This window comes from Nicotiana tomentosiformis, chromosome 7 (assembly GCF_000390325.3).
Source record: "Nicotiana tomentosiformis chromosome 7, ASM39032v3, whole genome shotgun sequence".
NCBI lineage: Eukaryota > Viridiplantae > Streptophyta > Magnoliopsida > Solanales > Solanaceae > Nicotiana > Nicotiana tomentosiformis.
In genome coordinates, this window is record NC_090818.1 from 96658726 (window position 1) to 96676254 (window position 17529).

At 38.8% G+C, this 17529-nt stretch overlaps 2 protein-coding genes across 7 annotated transcripts; one reads left to right on the plus strand and one right to left on the minus strand.

Annotated features, from left to right (window-relative positions):
* On the plus strand, window positions 1-4410 carry LOC104106640 (uncharacterized). 6 transcript variants are annotated; one of them, XM_070181760.1, is made up of 3 exons: window positions 1-119; window positions 738-825; window positions 2523-4410. In XM_070181760.1, exon 3 carries the CDS (start codon window positions 2523-2525, stop codon window positions 4185-4187), a length of 1665 nt encoding a protein of 554 aa, XP_070037861.1. In that variant the 5' UTR covers window positions 1-119; window positions 738-825; the 3' UTR covers window positions 4188-4410. The 6 variants fall into 6 exon arrangements, with proteins under 6 accessions (XP_070037861.1, XP_070037863.1, XP_070037859.1 ...); XM_070181758.1 differs by lacking the exon at window positions 1-119 and adding an exon at window positions 173-500 and having other exon boundaries at window positions 696-825; XM_070181759.1 differs by lacking the exon at window positions 1-119 and adding an exon at window positions 173-500.
* Window positions 4411-4725: 315 nt separating this feature from the next.
* Window positions 4726-10737, minus strand: LOC104106641 (protein PIN-LIKES 6). The gene is made up of 11 exons (XM_009615229.4): window positions 10515-10737; window positions 10064-10306; window positions 9705-9784; window positions 9506-9630; window positions 9040-9161; window positions 8149-8337; window positions 6901-6975; window positions 5698-5798; window positions 5401-5453; window positions 5113-5307; window positions 4726-5033 (listed from the first exon to the last, which is right to left on the minus strand). Exons 2-11 carry the CDS (start codon window positions 10229-10231, stop codon window positions 4912-4914), a joined length of 1230 nt encoding a protein of 409 aa, XP_009613524.1. The 5' UTR covers window positions 10232-10306; window positions 10515-10737; the 3' UTR covers window positions 4726-4911.
* Window positions 10738-17529: the final 6792 nt, after the last annotated feature.

The window sequence follows — 17529 nt, forward strand, 5'->3', positions numbered from 1 at the left end:
ACCATATTCATACCTATATCACATTCATTTGAAGTTTTCTTTTCTTTATTTCATTTGAAGTTGGTATGTCAAGGTGTTAGTAGTCTGGTTGATTATCTACTAGAATTTTTATATTATCGGTAAGAATTTAATTATTCACTTTATAATCTCTTTTTCCATTTGTCTTCCGGTAAAAGGAATTGGTGGGTCATCAAGATGAGACTGCGTAGGAGAAAGCTTCTCTATCTTTTCTCTCTCCCAAAAGTATCTAGTCCTGGAAAAAAAATGTTTTAGTATTTGGTGGGGTGCGGAATTCACACCAATGACTGCTTCTTCCTAAGCTGGGGCTCCCCCCATTTTCTATGCTCTCAACTTTTATGACTAGTACTTAAAATATTCTTTTTCCCATTTTCTTTATCGTCCCCCCCCCCCCCCCACCCCCACCCTCGCCCAACCCGGTTTTCCCATCTCTCATACTTTTTCTTCATTTTTCATGTTCAAAATCTCTGCTTTTCTTCTGGGTAAGCCCTAATTTCTCCTCTGATTCACTATTTTTCTTTTCCTTTTTTGGCTTTGTGTTACTTAATAATCTTCAATTCTGATGTTATTCTGCTTATTAACAACTTATATTTGTCAATTAATTCCCAAAGTTGCTTCCTCTTTTGCTACTATAAATAAAATTTCATGTCTTAGCGCGTTGTCTTTTCTCATTGCAGCTGGAATTGACCCTTTATCCTCTCCTTTTGTTTTTGCCTCAGTTGTTTTTTGCTTAATTTAGGAGATCGACTGTGCTACTGCTTCTATTAACAAATTGACGATCGGTAGACTGCACCCATAATCTTTTTGGTGTGTATTTTCCTACTCCTTTTCACAAAATTATTGTGCTTTTTTTGTGTGTGTATTGTCAAATGTGCTCTGTAGATTTCATAGTCTAATAATTTAGCTTCCTGCAAAAAATGCCAGTTCCTTTACACCTGGATCCTCTGTGAATTACTTTGCCTTCTTTTTGGCTAATTGTTCAATTATAAACAGTTTAATTGTTTTCTTGCTCCCTTTTGTCTTCTATCGTCTTATTAAACTTTACTAGGGGCATGATGATCTCTATTCTGTCAAGACTTAGATGAGAGGATCAGTGAGACTTTACATTATGAAAACTTTGGCAATTGATCAGTGGTTAGAATTAAAAAATGAACCGTCAGCTTGATCAGTTTGCCATTATATTGGACTTTCATGGTAAAGATTATGGGAAAATGAGGAAGCTGGAATGAGCACCAACTGAGGTTAATTCTGATGATCCTTAATCTGTGAAGCAGCTATCCAGAAGAATGAGTTATTTGAGGGCTGGCCTTCTTCCCCCTATTTTCGAAAGAAAACTCTGGATCGCGATTAATGTTTCTATAGTGGATAGTTATTTCTAAACAAATAATCCATGTGCTTGTTAAAGAAGATTGGTAGCTTAAGCGGATGTCCTTTGAATGGTGGCTGTGGTAGAGAGGGATGTGTTTGGATAATTTTGTGCAACGTTACTACGTGGTCGTATTCATAGCAGAATTTGGCAGCTTAAGTGAATTGGCAATCATTGTCATATAGGTCAACATAGAAAAATAGCTGCATTAGAAGCAACTTGATTGTGTTTTGGAAAGGTGATACTATATTCAATTTTAATTTTTTTTTGTTGTATTACCCAGGGGTAGGGTAAGGTCTGCGTACACACTACCCTCCTCAGACCCCACTTGTGGAATTCAACTGGTTGGTTGGTTGTTGTTGTTGTTGTTGTTGTTGTTGTTGTTGTTGTTGTTGTTGTTGTATTCCAAAGACTGAGGGTACTTCAAGGAGGAGAAATCATTTAGATGAGGAAGGATATCCGCTTAACAAATGAAGGCAGCCCCATCCAGAACCAGTCAAACTGAATGAAAACCACAAACTCACCAGGAGAAGGTTCTCAAACTTAGTATCTATTCTGCCTTTGGAAAGAAAAACCTATGCGAAATCTCAGTGGCAAAGACGGTAGCCTCCATCCTCAACTTTCAACTTCCCAAAACACTCAGAATATGTAATAGATCATATCCACCAAACTGACGTGGATTATGCATCTCCAGCCTTTTCAATTCAAACAAGCTTGTTGGTTGTTGTTCTTTAGTTGTAAAATTTTATCTTAAGGTTATTCTGGAGTTATTCTAAGTAGTAGCCATCAAATATGCATGCATCATGCATGAGCATGCAAATACATCATACATATATCTCTTCTGTATTTTGCGCAATGTTTGGAGGTAAATGTCATTGTAGCTCGGTAAAGAATAGGGGTTATAAATTAGCCAGCCAAGTCCCCCATTGCTGTTGAACCATGTACGATTTGTAGTTTTGAACTAATTCTCAAGCAGCAGAAGATAGTTCATCATGTCTAACTCATCTGAATGTGGCTCCTCTTTCCACTTGTAGTTTCTGTTCTTTCCCTTGTCCAAAACATTACTTTTGTGCAAGTTTCAGTTGCTGAATATTCATCTGTGTTTTGATTTCATCTTGCACTCTCTGTTTTTATGCAGATGGATGCAAACTCAGATGCTGTTTCACCTGAATTTTCTGATTATGTGTTTGGCCACATGAGTAGCATTTTGGCTGTTGGCCAAGCTGGACTTCCTCCTTCATGTGCTTTATGTCATAGATTGTTGATATCAGATAACGAGGCTGGTGAGTTTGAAGCAATAAATATATGTGCTGATTGTAAATTTTTACTCCTGGAGGATCTTGGGACACCCATGCGAGATTATCAAAGGAGGACGCCTGTGTCGAGAAGAAGGTTGTACAGTAGTTCTGAGTCAATTGAGAATCTCTTTTCTCAACACTTCTCACAAATGATAAATTTGGCAAGGCAAAACCCAGCCAATGGTCTAGAGCATGATAATCAATCAATAGAAGGAGATGCTGGTTTAAGGTCAGTGCAGCACACCAGTTCTCGGACCACTCCAAGTGGGTCTAGGAGGTGGAGGAGGGTTCATTCTGACACTGAAAGTGATGGTGCTGATTCTCTATTTGGGGAGACTGAATCAAATGTCACCTTCAACGGGTATAGGAACTTTAATAGTGAAATTGAGTCCATTTCTTATAGTGCTTATGGAGGGAACTCTGATGCTTCTGTTGATGGTAATAGTTACCTTGATAATGATCATTCTGCTCACTCAGATGAAGGAAGTGACTTCGAAACTGATACTGATATTGACCCAATGGGTGCTGGTATGTATCACTGGGACTCCGATAACGAGGAAGAAGAAGAAGATGACAATGAATTGGAGGAGGTTGATACTGATGCGGTACACACTCTGGATGCTAGAGCTCAACTTCAAAGGTCATTACACCTTAATGAAAGCAGTCACCCTGGAAATTGGCCCAGACAGTTACGTTCTCCTGAGTTTCAGGCTACAGTTCGTTTCAGAATTCCCGAGGGCAGTCGAAGACATGTTACTGACATGTCAGCCAACTCACAGGAGTTAGAACTGCGGACTGATTCCAGTGACTATCTTGATGCTAGAACTTTCGAGGAGTTACTAGAGCATCTCTCTGAAGCAGATGGTTTAAGAAGAGGAGCACCACCTGCAGCTGTCTCTGTTTTAAATCATCTACCACGTTTGGTTGTTAAAGAAGACCACAAACAGCTTGACAGTTTGACTTGTGCAATCTGCAAGGATTCTCTTGTTGTTGGCATAGTTGTAAACCAACTTCCTTGTTCTCACCTGTATCATCCCTCCTGTATTTTGCCTTGGCTAATGTCAAGAAACTCGTGCCCCCTTTGCCGCTATGAACTTCCAACTGATGACCTGGAATATGAGTACAGAAAGCAGAATGCCAGTAGCAATTTGATGGCTCACGGAATCCCACAGCATGAAATAAATGAAGATGGTTCTTCTAGTAGCACTGATGGTGAAGAAAATGATGAATTTGGTCATGGTGGAGCAGAATCTGGGGAAGTGATCCATAATGACGCTGTCAATGAACAATCTGGTAGTGAGGGTACACGAGGAAGATGGTTTTTTGCAGCTGCTGCACCTGTTGTCGGTGTTGTTGGAGTTGTTCTGCTGTTGTGGTTAGGTAACCCATTGATGGAGAGGAGCCTTAGTCTCCCTATTTTCTGCTCACAAGGGAGACGTACAAATCAATCTTTTCCCTCTCAGCAGGTTAATAACCGAAGCAGGAAATGGTGGTCTCTGTTTTAACTTTTTATTTTTTAGTTTTGATCCGTCTGTTTTAACATGTTACTGATCATTAGATTGGTAAAGCTTCAAAGAATAGGTTTTACTCGGTGAAGAAACCTATTCGAGGCACTATATAGGTCCTATGTTGTGAACACAGCGGTTTGTATTTGGATCTTGTCGATCTCATCAGTATTCAATGTGGGAGCTTATTCTGCTCTTGAATAAATAAGGGCAGGTTAGATGACCTCGGTTGACATGCTAATTTGTATTTACTAGTTGATTCGCTTTTCACATTTTCATTAATATTCACCACCCAAAATTTGGACAGATTCTGAGGGTTGCACATCCTGTGGTACTACTGACTCCCAGCTGTTATATAGTGGTTAAAATGCTTGAGATCTTCCCATTTACAGCCTTCTCCAGAACGTCAAGCTTTTGCCATATTTGAATTATGATATTTCTGTTCTGAGTCTACAAAGTGGTGCTCAGTCCATCTCTGATATAAACTTTTCTGAGTTAGCACAAGTTGCTTTTAGAATATGAAGCAGCAAACAGCGGATAATGATCAATATCTTCACTATCAATAATTATTTATAGTTGTAGCTGGTTTTCCTACATAATAAATACATCTTCTCGAGTAACTATTAACAATGATGGCATAGAAGCAGCAACTTTGGATAAGCTGGAAGAATCTTAGGAGAGGAATATAAAATATCTTCATCAAAATCCTTCCTTCGTTTATGATTCAAAAGAGTATGTTGAGATAGAGGGTTATCCATCCGGCCATAGAGAACACAGCAAAGATATGAACCCAGAACAAGATAGAAGCTGCCTCTTTCCCACATCCTCTCAAGTTAGCAACAGCACCTACCAACCAGACCAGAAATAATCGAACTCAGTATACAAATAATGAGGTTTTTAATTGATAAGTAAACAGTATTCTTACCAGAAAGTACAGATGTGGGCATAGTGTGCTGGAGAAGTAAAACAAATCTGAACATTTTATCATCAGTGGGAAGGAAGCCAAGCTTATCAGCTAACATAACTATGCTAAGCCCAGTTGGAGGAACCAATAGCAGCCGCCCAAAAATAATGGCAGCAGTTGTCTTTAGACCAAGCTTTGCACTTCCAGTTCCTGGTCCTGTACATGATTAAATATTAAGCACATGGCATAAGATATTGACACACGTAAATGAGCTTTATCACGAAAAAGGTAAAAAATGAGTGGACTCGCCATTAACAAGGTTGCCTCCTAAAGCCAACAATATGCAGGGAATCATGGCGTCCCTGGTAATAAGTAATACAAAGACATCACATTATTTAGTTCACTAAGCATCATCATACTCATAAAAAAGGTTCTATTGACATTTACTTATGTGAGAATAGCTTGAAGGATCAATTTCATATGAATAGCTTAGGATGACAGAAAATCTTAAGAAACAACATAGATGCCATTACTGCAGGAACTTTTGCATGTAGTGCAAAACCTTAGTAGCTTCATAAAACAAATTCTGTAATGAAATCAACTTACCCAAGAATCAAACAGCTGTCAGTGAAGAAGTAAAATGGAGCATCAGAAGTAAATATCTGTCGCCTTAAGACTGGCACACAGCCTATGATAATAGCTAGGATCTGTTGAAATGATAAACAATTCATATGCTCTGAATTAATGAAATACTAAACAACATAATTTCCCAAAGTTCCAAACATTGAAAGTCCGTCTATCTGAAGAACAGTTAGATATACAGATAAAACATTTGTTTCTGAAAATTTAAGTTACATTAGAAGTGGTATATCTGCTTAATAGCATTTTCGCAGTAATTTACACATCAAGCAGCAAGTCGAAGCTGTTAAATGAAATTTCGATAGTACCCCAAGAAGACCATACCTAAACATTTGGTCAGTAAGAACCCATGGTTCAGAACTTTGTGATTAAGGTTATGAAGCTCTTTTATTTCTAAATGCTAAGTTGCTTAGACTCGGTTTGCGGGTATCTGATACGGGTGCGGATCTAAAGGTCGGATTCTTAATGATCTAAATTTTAAGATTCGTAGGTACGGATACAAGTGTGGGGATTCGGCTAAAAATAATTCAAATAGCTAAAATTAGATTAATAAAAATGTCTAAATTATGAGACATTATGTGGAAAACTTACAAGGTATTCCAAAAAAGAGAAAATATTGATCAAAAGAAGAATCCAAGTAGATAAAAAGGAAAATGACTGATATAAAAATTTCTATACACAAGGTATTCTATTTTTTTCAATTTCACCCTATCTTTTGTTTTGATTTAAAAAAACATTGTATCCATCTCGAATTTCTCCATCGATTTTGGTCAAAGTACCCAAAATTGGTTGACCAGATCTGGTACGGACCCCACACCCACACCCACACCCATGTCTTGTCAACACAACACCGAAAGTGAAGAGTCCGAGCAACTTAGCTTAAATGTACTGGCAAAAAATTGCCTATAAACAGAAAGTGAAGCCTTCCCAAGCATAATATCTTACAAAATATGTTAAACAAGTAAGAAAAAGCGTTCTTCAGCCGAAATCAATTTGTAAGATAATTTGTCAGTGAAAATATTCTAGACCCCACTTTGTGAGATTACACTGGATTTGTTGTTGTTGTGTTGTTGTTTTGTCGGTGAAAATATTCATTATGGAGCACCAAAATGAAGTCAGTTGAAAGAAGTGAAATCATCATGCATGTCCATTCCAACATATTGAACTTACAGAAGCTATAATGGGGGGTTGAATGATTTGCTTGAGTTTCAGTTTCTCATAGAGAAATTTAAAGAAACTTTTACTCTGCAAAAAAAAAAAAGAGACGAGCAATGAAACCGTCAGTATCAGTACAATAAAATCAAACTTGGATCACTGAAATCCATATCAAAATATTAGTATCACATTGCATTATGAGAATCCAGGATCCAGAAAACAACAGAAAGATTAATTATCCTTCATCACTATGTTGACATCACGAGAGAGATTGGATCCTTTCGTGTTGATCCAATCATCCATCAAAAGTTCCCCAGCTAGTTTGGGATTCCCCAAATTGTTTGCGACTGAGGCATATTTATTATTTTTGTTATCACTATGTTGGCATAAAACAAAAAGATATGAACCTACGGCAGCATCCAGTCATCTATCAACTGTAATTCAACCCCTAAAAGCAATGAAGAGACACCATCAAAGCCTTCATCTTATTGGTCAAAGTGAAAGGCTACAGTCATGCCTCAATGTACAAGCAAGTTAAGGTTGAATTTTGAAAACCTCAAAATCATAAGTTTAATATTCCAGTGAAAATCCATGATTTACGGATATGAAATTTGTAGATTACAGTTAAAGTAATCACACATTAATTTTGATTCATCCAGAAACACCTAAGCGAGAATTTGAGATGTACTAAACATGACTCTTAGATATCTAGCTATGGATTTGAAATCCTTATTCACCAAAAAAGTAAATGGTCTAGATTTTTTAAAAGTCAATTCACTTCAAACACTGCAAAAAGTGCATGTGCACCTAAATGTGAACTGGTTGTACTAACCACCACTCTTGGATATCTAGGTATTATTAGGAGTCCTAATTCACCCAAATGTAATTACTCTAGATTTTCAAACTCAATTCACTTGAAACATTGCAAATCCAGATGCACCTAAATGTGAAATTGGTTTGTGATTATCTTTATTTGAATTAAGTTCTCTGAAGAGTAAAGGAGCTTTTGATGGTTAGGAGAAGCCTGAGTGCCATAATCATTCAGGGTCTTTAACAAACAGCATTTTCTGTTTACAAGAAGCTATACATGTTACTAGAATAACCGAGGAATATCGCAAGAGAAATCAGTTTACGGCATGCTTTGAACCCTACTACCAAAATTTTAAAGCTCTTCTCCGGTTGCATAAGGGGCAATCTTTTTTGTAACAATGACATTATTGGCAAAGGGGCAATTTATCTAAACATAGCACAAGGCAGTCTCACCTTTTCTTCCGTTGAAGCACTTGGGCCAGCTGTTGTGAGTAATGGAACTTTCTCTGTGGAACTACCCATTGGATGGCTATCTTTATTAGGAGTCTTGATGTGAATATTTCCATCTTCAACATCAAAGGTACCTTCACGAGGAGGTGCGAGCATATGAAATACATAGGTGTACACGACAATTGCACCAACCTAAGCACAAATAAGACAATGAATCACTGTTAACTTTGGCAAAAACAGTTTTGTGTACTTCAAAAACGTTTATAGAAAGATTCAGGAGTCATTACTTTTGGAGCTATGTGTTTGACACAAACTACTATACTATATTGCCTAATAATTTCTAGTGAAAACTCTGGGGGTTCTATCTTTTCAGGGGAAGGTTTGACAGAAAATGAGAAGCAGGACAAGAAGACCCATTGGTTGGTCAAATACACTCCAAAATGAACACGAGATTTCTGCACTCCGGTCAGCCAGGACATAGTGTGAATAAGAAATTTAAACGATTTAACATGGAACATGGCTCAAAATTTCAAAAAATAAATGAATCAAATGTTTTGGTGTCTAAATGCATTAATAATGTACACATCTCCACAAGAATCTAGACTTCGTACACAATTGATGCTTCTAATGGAACATAGCTAATAGGATATCGGGAATATAGTGATAGTTTTTGCGTTGTCCTTGATGTTTCTACATCTTCTCGGGAAACTGAGATATCCACTAAAGTATGTTTCAGTCAGACACGAGAATGCGTCCAAAGTTCATAATGACGGAAATGCAAAATAAGTAGTAGTAGAAAACCTCAAAAGTGTCAAGAAAGAAAAGATGTATAGAACTACATTAATCAAAATGGATGGCAAAGATCCAAAACATTAATTCTAAAGTATTGCATACCCACTGGCCAAATGAGATGTATGCATTTCCATCTCGAGAGCATTTCTCATAGTCACCAAAAGGATTTTCTTTATCTCGACATAATGCTGCAATCAGGACTAGAGGTACATTTCCAATATTCCCTGCATTACAAGTGTAAAAATTCATAATGCATCTGATCATGTAATGAATTCCAGATGCCAACACATATAAATAGTATAAACAATTTACAAGCTTATATGTGAACTTTCAGCCATATTACAAATTTAGTTATGTTTTAAGCATACCATACATAGAAGGAACCTTTAACTATTATTATGACGTTAGGTGTACTGTGAAAAGAAAGTTGTAAATGCACTCTGGACACTTGAATTATATTTTCTCCAACTACCAACTTCAGGCAACCATACTACTAAATGCAGTTAACTCCATAACCACCAATTCAGAATAATTATGAGTGGTAACAAGGGAACAGCACAGCACTTACCAATTCCAATCTGTATAATGGTAAACTTGAAATACGGGTATGGTGGGCGTACAATTGTGGCAACAATTAAACCTATAATAGAACCAGATATGGTGGCAATGACAACGTTTACAGGGATAAACCACCTGATAAAATGAACGAATATCAGTTGAATCCACTATTTTGGAATTGCGTTGAGAAGTTTGTATTCAATCCTTACCACTGAAGCAGTTTCTCAAACGTAATGGCTTGTCCAAGTTGAGAGAACATCAAACATGGGAGCAAAAGTGAAAACACCAACTGCATAAAACCATGTAGTGACATCAATTGGAGATTAAAATGAAGCAGTCTATGTGTGTGTGTATATATATATATATATATATATATATATATATATGTGTGTGTGTGTGTGTGTGTGTGTGTGTGTGTGAGAGAGAGACAAACATCATATACTAAATTATGAACTCAGAAGTACAATGTGTTAATAACTTTAAAGATTGTACCATTCCTAGATCCGGCATGCCTACAATGTATTCCCTATCTAATAATGATCGATCGATGATATAAAAAAGAACTAACCCCATCTAAAAGCTTCCTTCCATTGGCTGGCAAAATATTAACATACTTGGAGGCCATGAGAAATCCCATGAAGCAAATGGTAAAAACTTTTGCTATGGGCAAAACAGCAATCCTAATGGTCCCCATTAAAGACTCTCCTCCTTGCTGCGGTTGCAGAAGAAGCTCCATCTTTTCAGGCTAAAGATTGAGATTCTTTTACAAAGTTTAATTTTGGTCGTAGCACTCCAAGAGCTTTGCTCCTTTCTGCAAATAATTAACAAACAATGCTCCAATTACTTATCATTCTAAATCAAAGGTTGATTCTTGGTCTGTTCAATTAACAAGCATCTTAATGATAAAGAAAAGTTAAAAACTTAGGAAAGGGTTGTCAACATAAAAAGACGAATACTGTTGCTATAGATTCACAATTGATAGATGTTGTAGAAACTAGTGTATGAAAAAGCAGACCTACCAAAAAGGGGAATCTTTCAGGCCATTCAATTCAAATGTAGTCTATTATTAGTACTGACATGCAAATAAGAGTTTCAAGTCGTGAAAATAAACCCACCAAAAGAAAAGGTGAGGACGAAGAAAGAGGAAGGGAGTTCAGAAAGCAATCATCGAAAAGGGTATACTAAAGGAGTTATTTGTACAGCTTCGCGAATATTCATGACAAGAAAATGATGCGAACTGTCATTCAAAAGTTAAATGATTGATGTAGAAGTTTTAATTTGCAAAGGTTTGGACATATAGTATTTGAAGGGGGAAAAAAATTAATTTTTGAAGTTTAGTTGAGAAATTTGAAAATTAAAATTGTACTCCATCGAACACGTACTTTATTTTAAACAAAATGTTTAGTTTTGTGAGGGAAAAAAGTTTCACTTATTGAAAACTCATCTTCAAAAAATCCTTCCGGTGTATGATCAAACAATAAAAAAAAATATTATCTGTATACGGTGGTTAGTACTTCGTACGTACTGGTCGAAATGGTAATGCATTGGATCGAAGATCAGATTGAAGTCTGAAGTCAGGTCATCAAGCTTCGAGCCCTAGGAACCGATCAATGTCGAGCTCGATATCATTATCGAGCTCGAATCCAAATCGAACTATGATGAAGTTATCGCTCTTACGAGGTAGAGACCGACCAATACTGTCCCCGAATCAATATAAGGCTCCGAATCACATTCGAGCTCGAGTACTGATAGAGAGCTCGGGTCGATGTCGAGCTCGAGTCAATATCGAACTCATAGACAAGAGCCATTGCAACCGCACTAGAGGAGAGAATCCTGACAGGAATTATGGAAAAGCTGATTTATCATGGGTCTTCCACTATGTATTTTTAATTATAACTAAAGTAGGATCCCTCCACTATAAAGTGGATTGTTATTATTTCTGTAAGATACCAAGTTTCTACATATATTGTAACTGAGATATCATACATCCACATATTGAAGAGTTATCCTTTTCTGGTTTGATAGATTGATTCATCTTGCTTAATCCATAAATCATCTTCTTTCCAACTTTGCTTATTTTTCATTCTTTGCAATCAATATTCGATATTTCCATTTTACTCTTACGATTTGTGTCAAGTTATACCACATACACTTAGAACTACGTACAAATTCAACTCTATCCGTTTTTCGGGTAAACAGTTTGGCGCCCACCGTGGGGCTAAGGATAACAGTGATTATTTAGTACAAATCCGCAAAACACGCCATTTTACGCTTGTTTCTGGAAGCGTCTTTGATTTTGGATTAGCAACGACAAGCTATCAATTAAATGGCCTTACCTATCGATAACGAAGCCGGTCTTCAAGGTGAGAACAACAACTTGACACCCAGGACCGAAAGGCCGCTTGTCGACGCCATTGAAGCTCGAGTCGAAGTGCCATTAGACGTTAATTCGCATGTGGTCATTGAGGCAAACCTACATTCTGAACATGAAAATAGCATTCATGGTGGCACTCGATCTGCAGCTCGAGATACCCATATCGTCGAAGAAAACGGCGCCAGCTTACGCATGATTTTCGAAATGTTGCAAGCTCAACAGACAGCAATAGCTCAGTTACAGAGTCAAACCCAGATACCGAGCAGGTCGGAGCCCAGTCCACCCCGAGAAATCGCCCACAGAACGGAACCAGCTATAGTAAGGTCAAATGAGCAAGAGTCGGGGACTAATCCCGAAATTGCTAAGATGTTTGAAGAACTGACCAAAAGAATAGAATCAGGTGAAAGGGGGATCGAAGCAAACGACAAAAAAGTGAAAACATATAACTCCAGGGTTGATCAGATCTCGGGGGCACCAATGATATTGAAGGGCTTATATTCCAAACAATTCGTACAAAAGCCTTCCCCCCCAAGCGCGGCTCCTAAACCAATCCCAAAGAAATTCTGAATGCCCGAGATTCCTAAATATAACGGAACTACCGACCCCAACGAATATGTCACCTCTTACATATGTGCCATCAAAGGGAACGACCTAGAGGACGATGAAATCGAATCCGTATTATTGAAGAAATTCGGTGAAACCCTGTCAAAAGGAGCAATGATATGGTATCATAATTTACCATCTAACTCTATCGATTCTTTTGCTATGCTTGCAAATTCCTTCGTAAAAGCACACGCCGGGGCCATAAAGGTCGAGACCAGGAAGTCGGACCTGTTCAAGGTAAGACAAAAGGATAACGAGATGCTAAGGGAGTTCGTATCTTGTTTTTAAAATGGAACGAATGGATCTGCCACCAGTCACAGACGATTGGGTTGTTCAGGCTTTCACTCGAGGTTTGAACGAACGAAGTTCGACGGCTTCACGGCGGTTGAAGCATAACCTGATTGAGTACCCAACTATTACTTTGGCCGACGTGCATAATCAGTACCAATCAAAAATTAGAGTCGAAGACGATCAGTTGGGGTCTGAACCCGCTGCTAGAAGGGATATCAATCGAGAATAAGGTCCGATCAGGGACTGATACCGACCGTATAGTGGAAACCACTGAATCAATAAATCGAGACATAACCCCGGACAAGGCAACAAAATAAGTGATCGAGGTCAAGGGTCTCGGGGACTGATGAACAGAAATGGGTTCGACAGGCCTACCGGACCTAAGGAAGCACCACGGTTATCAGAGTATAACTTCAGCATTGATGTATCCGCCATCGTGTCGACTATCAGACCCATCAATGACACTAAATGGCCTCGACCCATGCAGACTGATCCTGCCCAGAGGAATCCCAATCAAATGTGCGAATATCATGGCACCCATGGCCACAGAACAGAAGATTGTAGGCAATTAAGAAAGGAGGTAGCCCGATTATTCAATAAAGGGCACCTTCGAGAATTTTTAAGCGACAGGGCCAAAAACCATTTCAAAAACAGGGATTTCGGCAAACAAAATGAACAGGAAGAAACACAGCACGTCATCCACATGATCATCGACGACGTCGATACCCCTCAAGGGCCGGTGCTTAAACGCACTAAGACATCGGTTATGAGAGAAAAACGACCTCGAACTCAGGATCACGCACCCATAGGAACCTTGTCCTTTAATGATGAAGATGCAGAAGGAGTCATGCAACCTCATAACGATGCACTGGTAATAACTGTACTTATGAATAAAACTAAAGTTAAGCGTGTGTTAATTGATCCAGGTAGCTCGGCCAACATTATTAGATCGAATGTTGTAGAACAGCTCGGTCTACAGGACCAGGTCGTACCTGCAACCCTGGTTCTAAACGGATTCAATATGGCATGTGAAACCACCAAAGGCGAGATAATTCTGCCGATAAACGTGGATGGAACTATCCAGGAAACGAAGTTCCATGTAATCGAAGGCGACATGAGGTACAACGCCCTTTTTGGAAGGCCATGGATCCACAATATGAGAGCTGTACCTTCGACCCTACACCAGGTTCTTAAATTCCCAACATCGAAGGGAGTCAAAATAGTGTACGGAGAACAACCGGCCGCGAGAGAAATGTTTGCCGTCGAAGAAGCAATTCCGATATCCTCACCTTCATCAACAAAGAGGTCAGACTCAAAAGGGGAACAAGATGCCAAATAGCAATCACAGACGTTAGCTTCAACCCAACCAGAAAATTAGAAGATCGACGAAGATGATGATCAAAGGATCCCTCGATCCTTCGTGGTTCCCGATGATTCCGATGCTACCCCAATCAACGATTGAAGAATTGGAGCAAGTGATACTACTCGAGCATTTGCTCGAACGAAAGGTATACCTGGGAACGGGATTAACCCCCAAACTCAGGAAAAGGCTTATTCATGTAACACCCCGGAAAATTTTGAAGTATTTTAGTGTAAAGCCCCATAATTTTCGCAAGTGAATTCAAGGTTTCGTGGTGCTAGAGTAGGCTTACGTGTTTGAGGATGGTATAAGATCTTCGCGGCGAGCTTGCTCGTCGTGGTTCGGACTTTTTGGGTTGAACAATGCAGCCGTATAATGCGGCCCATTATGCGGCCGTATAATCACTCTGCGGACCGCATAATGGCCGTAGAGTGAAGCAGTAAGTTTGGCCAACTTAAGGTCCGTTTTGCGGTCGATTATGTGACCGCATAATCGATATGCGGACCGCATATCGGTCACATAGTCCCTCTTGGGTTTTTGTGGAGGGAGTTCTGTGGTGCATTATGCGGCCGCAGAACGAGTATACGGACCGCATACCTGGGCCGAAAGTTCAGTCCCCTGAGGGCCATTTCTGCGGTCACTTTGTGGACCGCATAACCATTATGCGGTCGCATATGCGACCACAGACCTATATCGGGGCGCCCATTTTCTTAATTTAAAACCCGACCCCCATTCCGTTAAAACACCCCTTTAGTCTATTTTGAAGCTCATTTATGATATTTCTAGTGTGAGAGAGAGAGGGTTCTAGAGGGAGGGCCTAATTTTCATCAATCGATCTTCAACCATCACTCAAAGCCTTGGAAATATTCAAGTAGAGCACCAATATTCTTCACCCTAAAAGGTAAGGCTTCATCACCCCAGCTCTTAATTTCAAACATAGCTATAATGGGGTATTAGTGTGATACTTCATGGGTATGAGGGTGGTTCATCTTGCATGCATGTGATAAAGAGTGTGGGAAAAATAAAAAGTGAACTAGAACCATGAACGTTTTCCTAATTTTGGGTTCAATTTGTATATTGCTAAAATAGATTGAGGTTGCTAAGGGTTCCGGATAATTGTAGAGTCTAAAGAAGTGCGATTGAGGTATGTTGGCTAAACTTTCTCTCTTGGAATTGAATTCCATAATGTTTCTGTATGTTTCAAAGTGTGGGTTATGTATTAAAAGGTTATGGCTTTGAGTCGTGTTTCAATGAAAAATAGAATTGTCTAAAAGCTTTTGTACTAAATTCATGCCCATTAGTGGCTGCTTTAACTAATGCTTTGATTTATAAATATATCCAGTGTGATTCGAGTTCTATATACTCATGTGTTGAAATTGTACATTGTCATTTCTGGGGAGAGTATTGCAAGAGTAAATGGTGTATTGACTGTTTATGATTTTTCATGTGTGTTTCTACTGTTGGTTGGTATGCTTTATTCTTTGGGAAGAAATCATTTGTGTTTGAAGTTTCCATTTCAAATGGATTTGAAGTATATGATTTCTAAAATATCCTATATGTTGATACTTGATGATGATCTTTGAAATTGAAAGAGGTGAAAGTGTGAAATATGAAATACGGCCATCGTGCCAGGAATAAAGAATCTTGTGAATGGCCTAATGAGCCAATGAAATATTGTCGCTGTGAATGACTGGAAATACTAATGAGAATTCATACAATGTGAAAGATGTTGAGGTGAGTACAATTGTATTTATGATATTTCTGTTTGCAAATCAAATCAAAACTATTTTTGGGAGCATCATTAGCAATACCGAGGAAGGGTGGGTCATAAGGCCCACACCTGAAACTACACATGCCGGTGTAGGGGTAGATTGTGATATTATTCCCCTTAATTGGGATGAAACTGGAACCTTTGTGGATTGGAAAAGTCAACTCGCACGGCATATGTGGGAAGGCGGCCTAGCTGATCGGGTGGAGATCAGACGCCATATTGCGCATATGGTGGTACTACTCTTGGTTACAACTTTCTTTCGCATCACATGTCAAACCACATTGTTTGTGGGGAGATGGCCTAGCCGATCGGGCGTGATCGCACTCCGTACTAACAAAGACGGTGGTATATCGGTGCTAATGATCTCCCAACCAAAATTATATATGAAGTTTGTATTTTGAAAATTATTATGTTTTAACTGGACGTTTGGATATTGTTGATTATGACTTGCTGTTTCTATGTGTTGCCTTTTCTTATATGGGCATTCTATTTTGAAAAAGAATTTTTAACTATACATACTAGTGCTATTCGACAGTACTAACGTCCCTTTTGCCGGGGGCGCTGCATCTTTAATGGATGCAGGTGGTTCTTCAGCAGGCGGCATTGATCAGTGATAGCAGTACACTCTTTTCAGCTGATTTGGTGAGCCCCACTTCATTTCGGGGTCATGTATCTTTTGTTTCTCATCTACAGTGTTTTGAGGTATGGCCGGGGCCTTGTTGCCGGCATTTCCATAATACTCTTCTATTGTATTTAGAGGCTCCGTAGACAGGTTATGGTTGATGTTGGGAATTGAACTAGAAATGTTGGTACTTGGAAATTATATTTTTCATTAATTCTATAAACTCGTAATGTTTTGAAAATTATGAATGAAACTACTAATGGGAATGAAAAGGAAGTTGTTAATAAAAGCTTTTCACTGATTGATTAATGGAGTACATCTCCTCTTTATTCATGGATTAGTTTGGGTAGAAGTAAGTCTAATAGGCTTGCTCGGCCGGGTTCTCTCGGTTGAACGCCGATCGCGCTCCCTGAGTTTGGGGCGTGACAATTCAATTTCTTATCGATAACATAGATTGTTTTGCTTGGTCCCATTTAGATATAACAGGGATCCCACTGGATATAACGATGCACCAGCTAAGCCTGGACCCTAGGTTCAAACCGGTGAGGCAAAAGAGAAGACCCCAGTCCGAGATAAAGCACGCATTCATAAAAGACGAGGTAACTAAACTTCTTAAAATAGGGTCCATTCGGGAGGTGAAATACCCTGAATGGTTAGACAATATAGTTGTAGTCCCTAAAAAAGGGAACAAACTTAGAATGTGTGTAAATTATAAGGATTTAAACAAGGCATGCCCCAAAGATTCTTTTCCGCTGCCCAACATTGATCGCATGATCGATGCCACAGACGGCCATGAGGTCCTTACTTTTCTCGATGCCTATTCTGGGTATAATCAAATCTAAATGAACCCGAAAAACCAGGAAAAGACTTCATTTGTCACCAAGTATAGAACATATTGTTATAATGTGATGCCCTTCGGGCTAAAAATGCAGGAGCTACTTACCAACGCCTAGTAAATAAAATGTTCGAGGAACAAATAGGTAAATCAATGGAAGTTTATATTAATGGCATGC

What these genes read in the sequence shown, in the direction of transcription:
- LOC104106640 (XM_070181760.1), top strand. Translation starts at nt 2,523, where the DNA reads ATGGATGCAAACTCAGATGCTGTTTCACCTGAATTTTCTGATTATGTG.
- LOC104106641 (XM_009615229.4), bottom strand. Translation starts at nt 10,231, where the DNA reads ATGGAGCTTCTTCTGCAACCGCAGCAAGGAGGAGAGTCTTTAATGGGG. An exon ending in GAAGGAAGCTTTTAGATGGG is followed by an intron (nt 9,785 to 10,063) that starts GTTAGTTCTTTT and finishes GGTTTTATGCAG; the next exon opens with TTGGTGTTTTCACTTTTGCT. An exon ending in CATTATACAGATTGGAATTG is followed by an intron (nt 9,162 to 9,505) that starts GTAAGTGCTGTG and finishes CTTGTAATGCAG; the next exon opens with GGAATATTGGAAATGTACCT.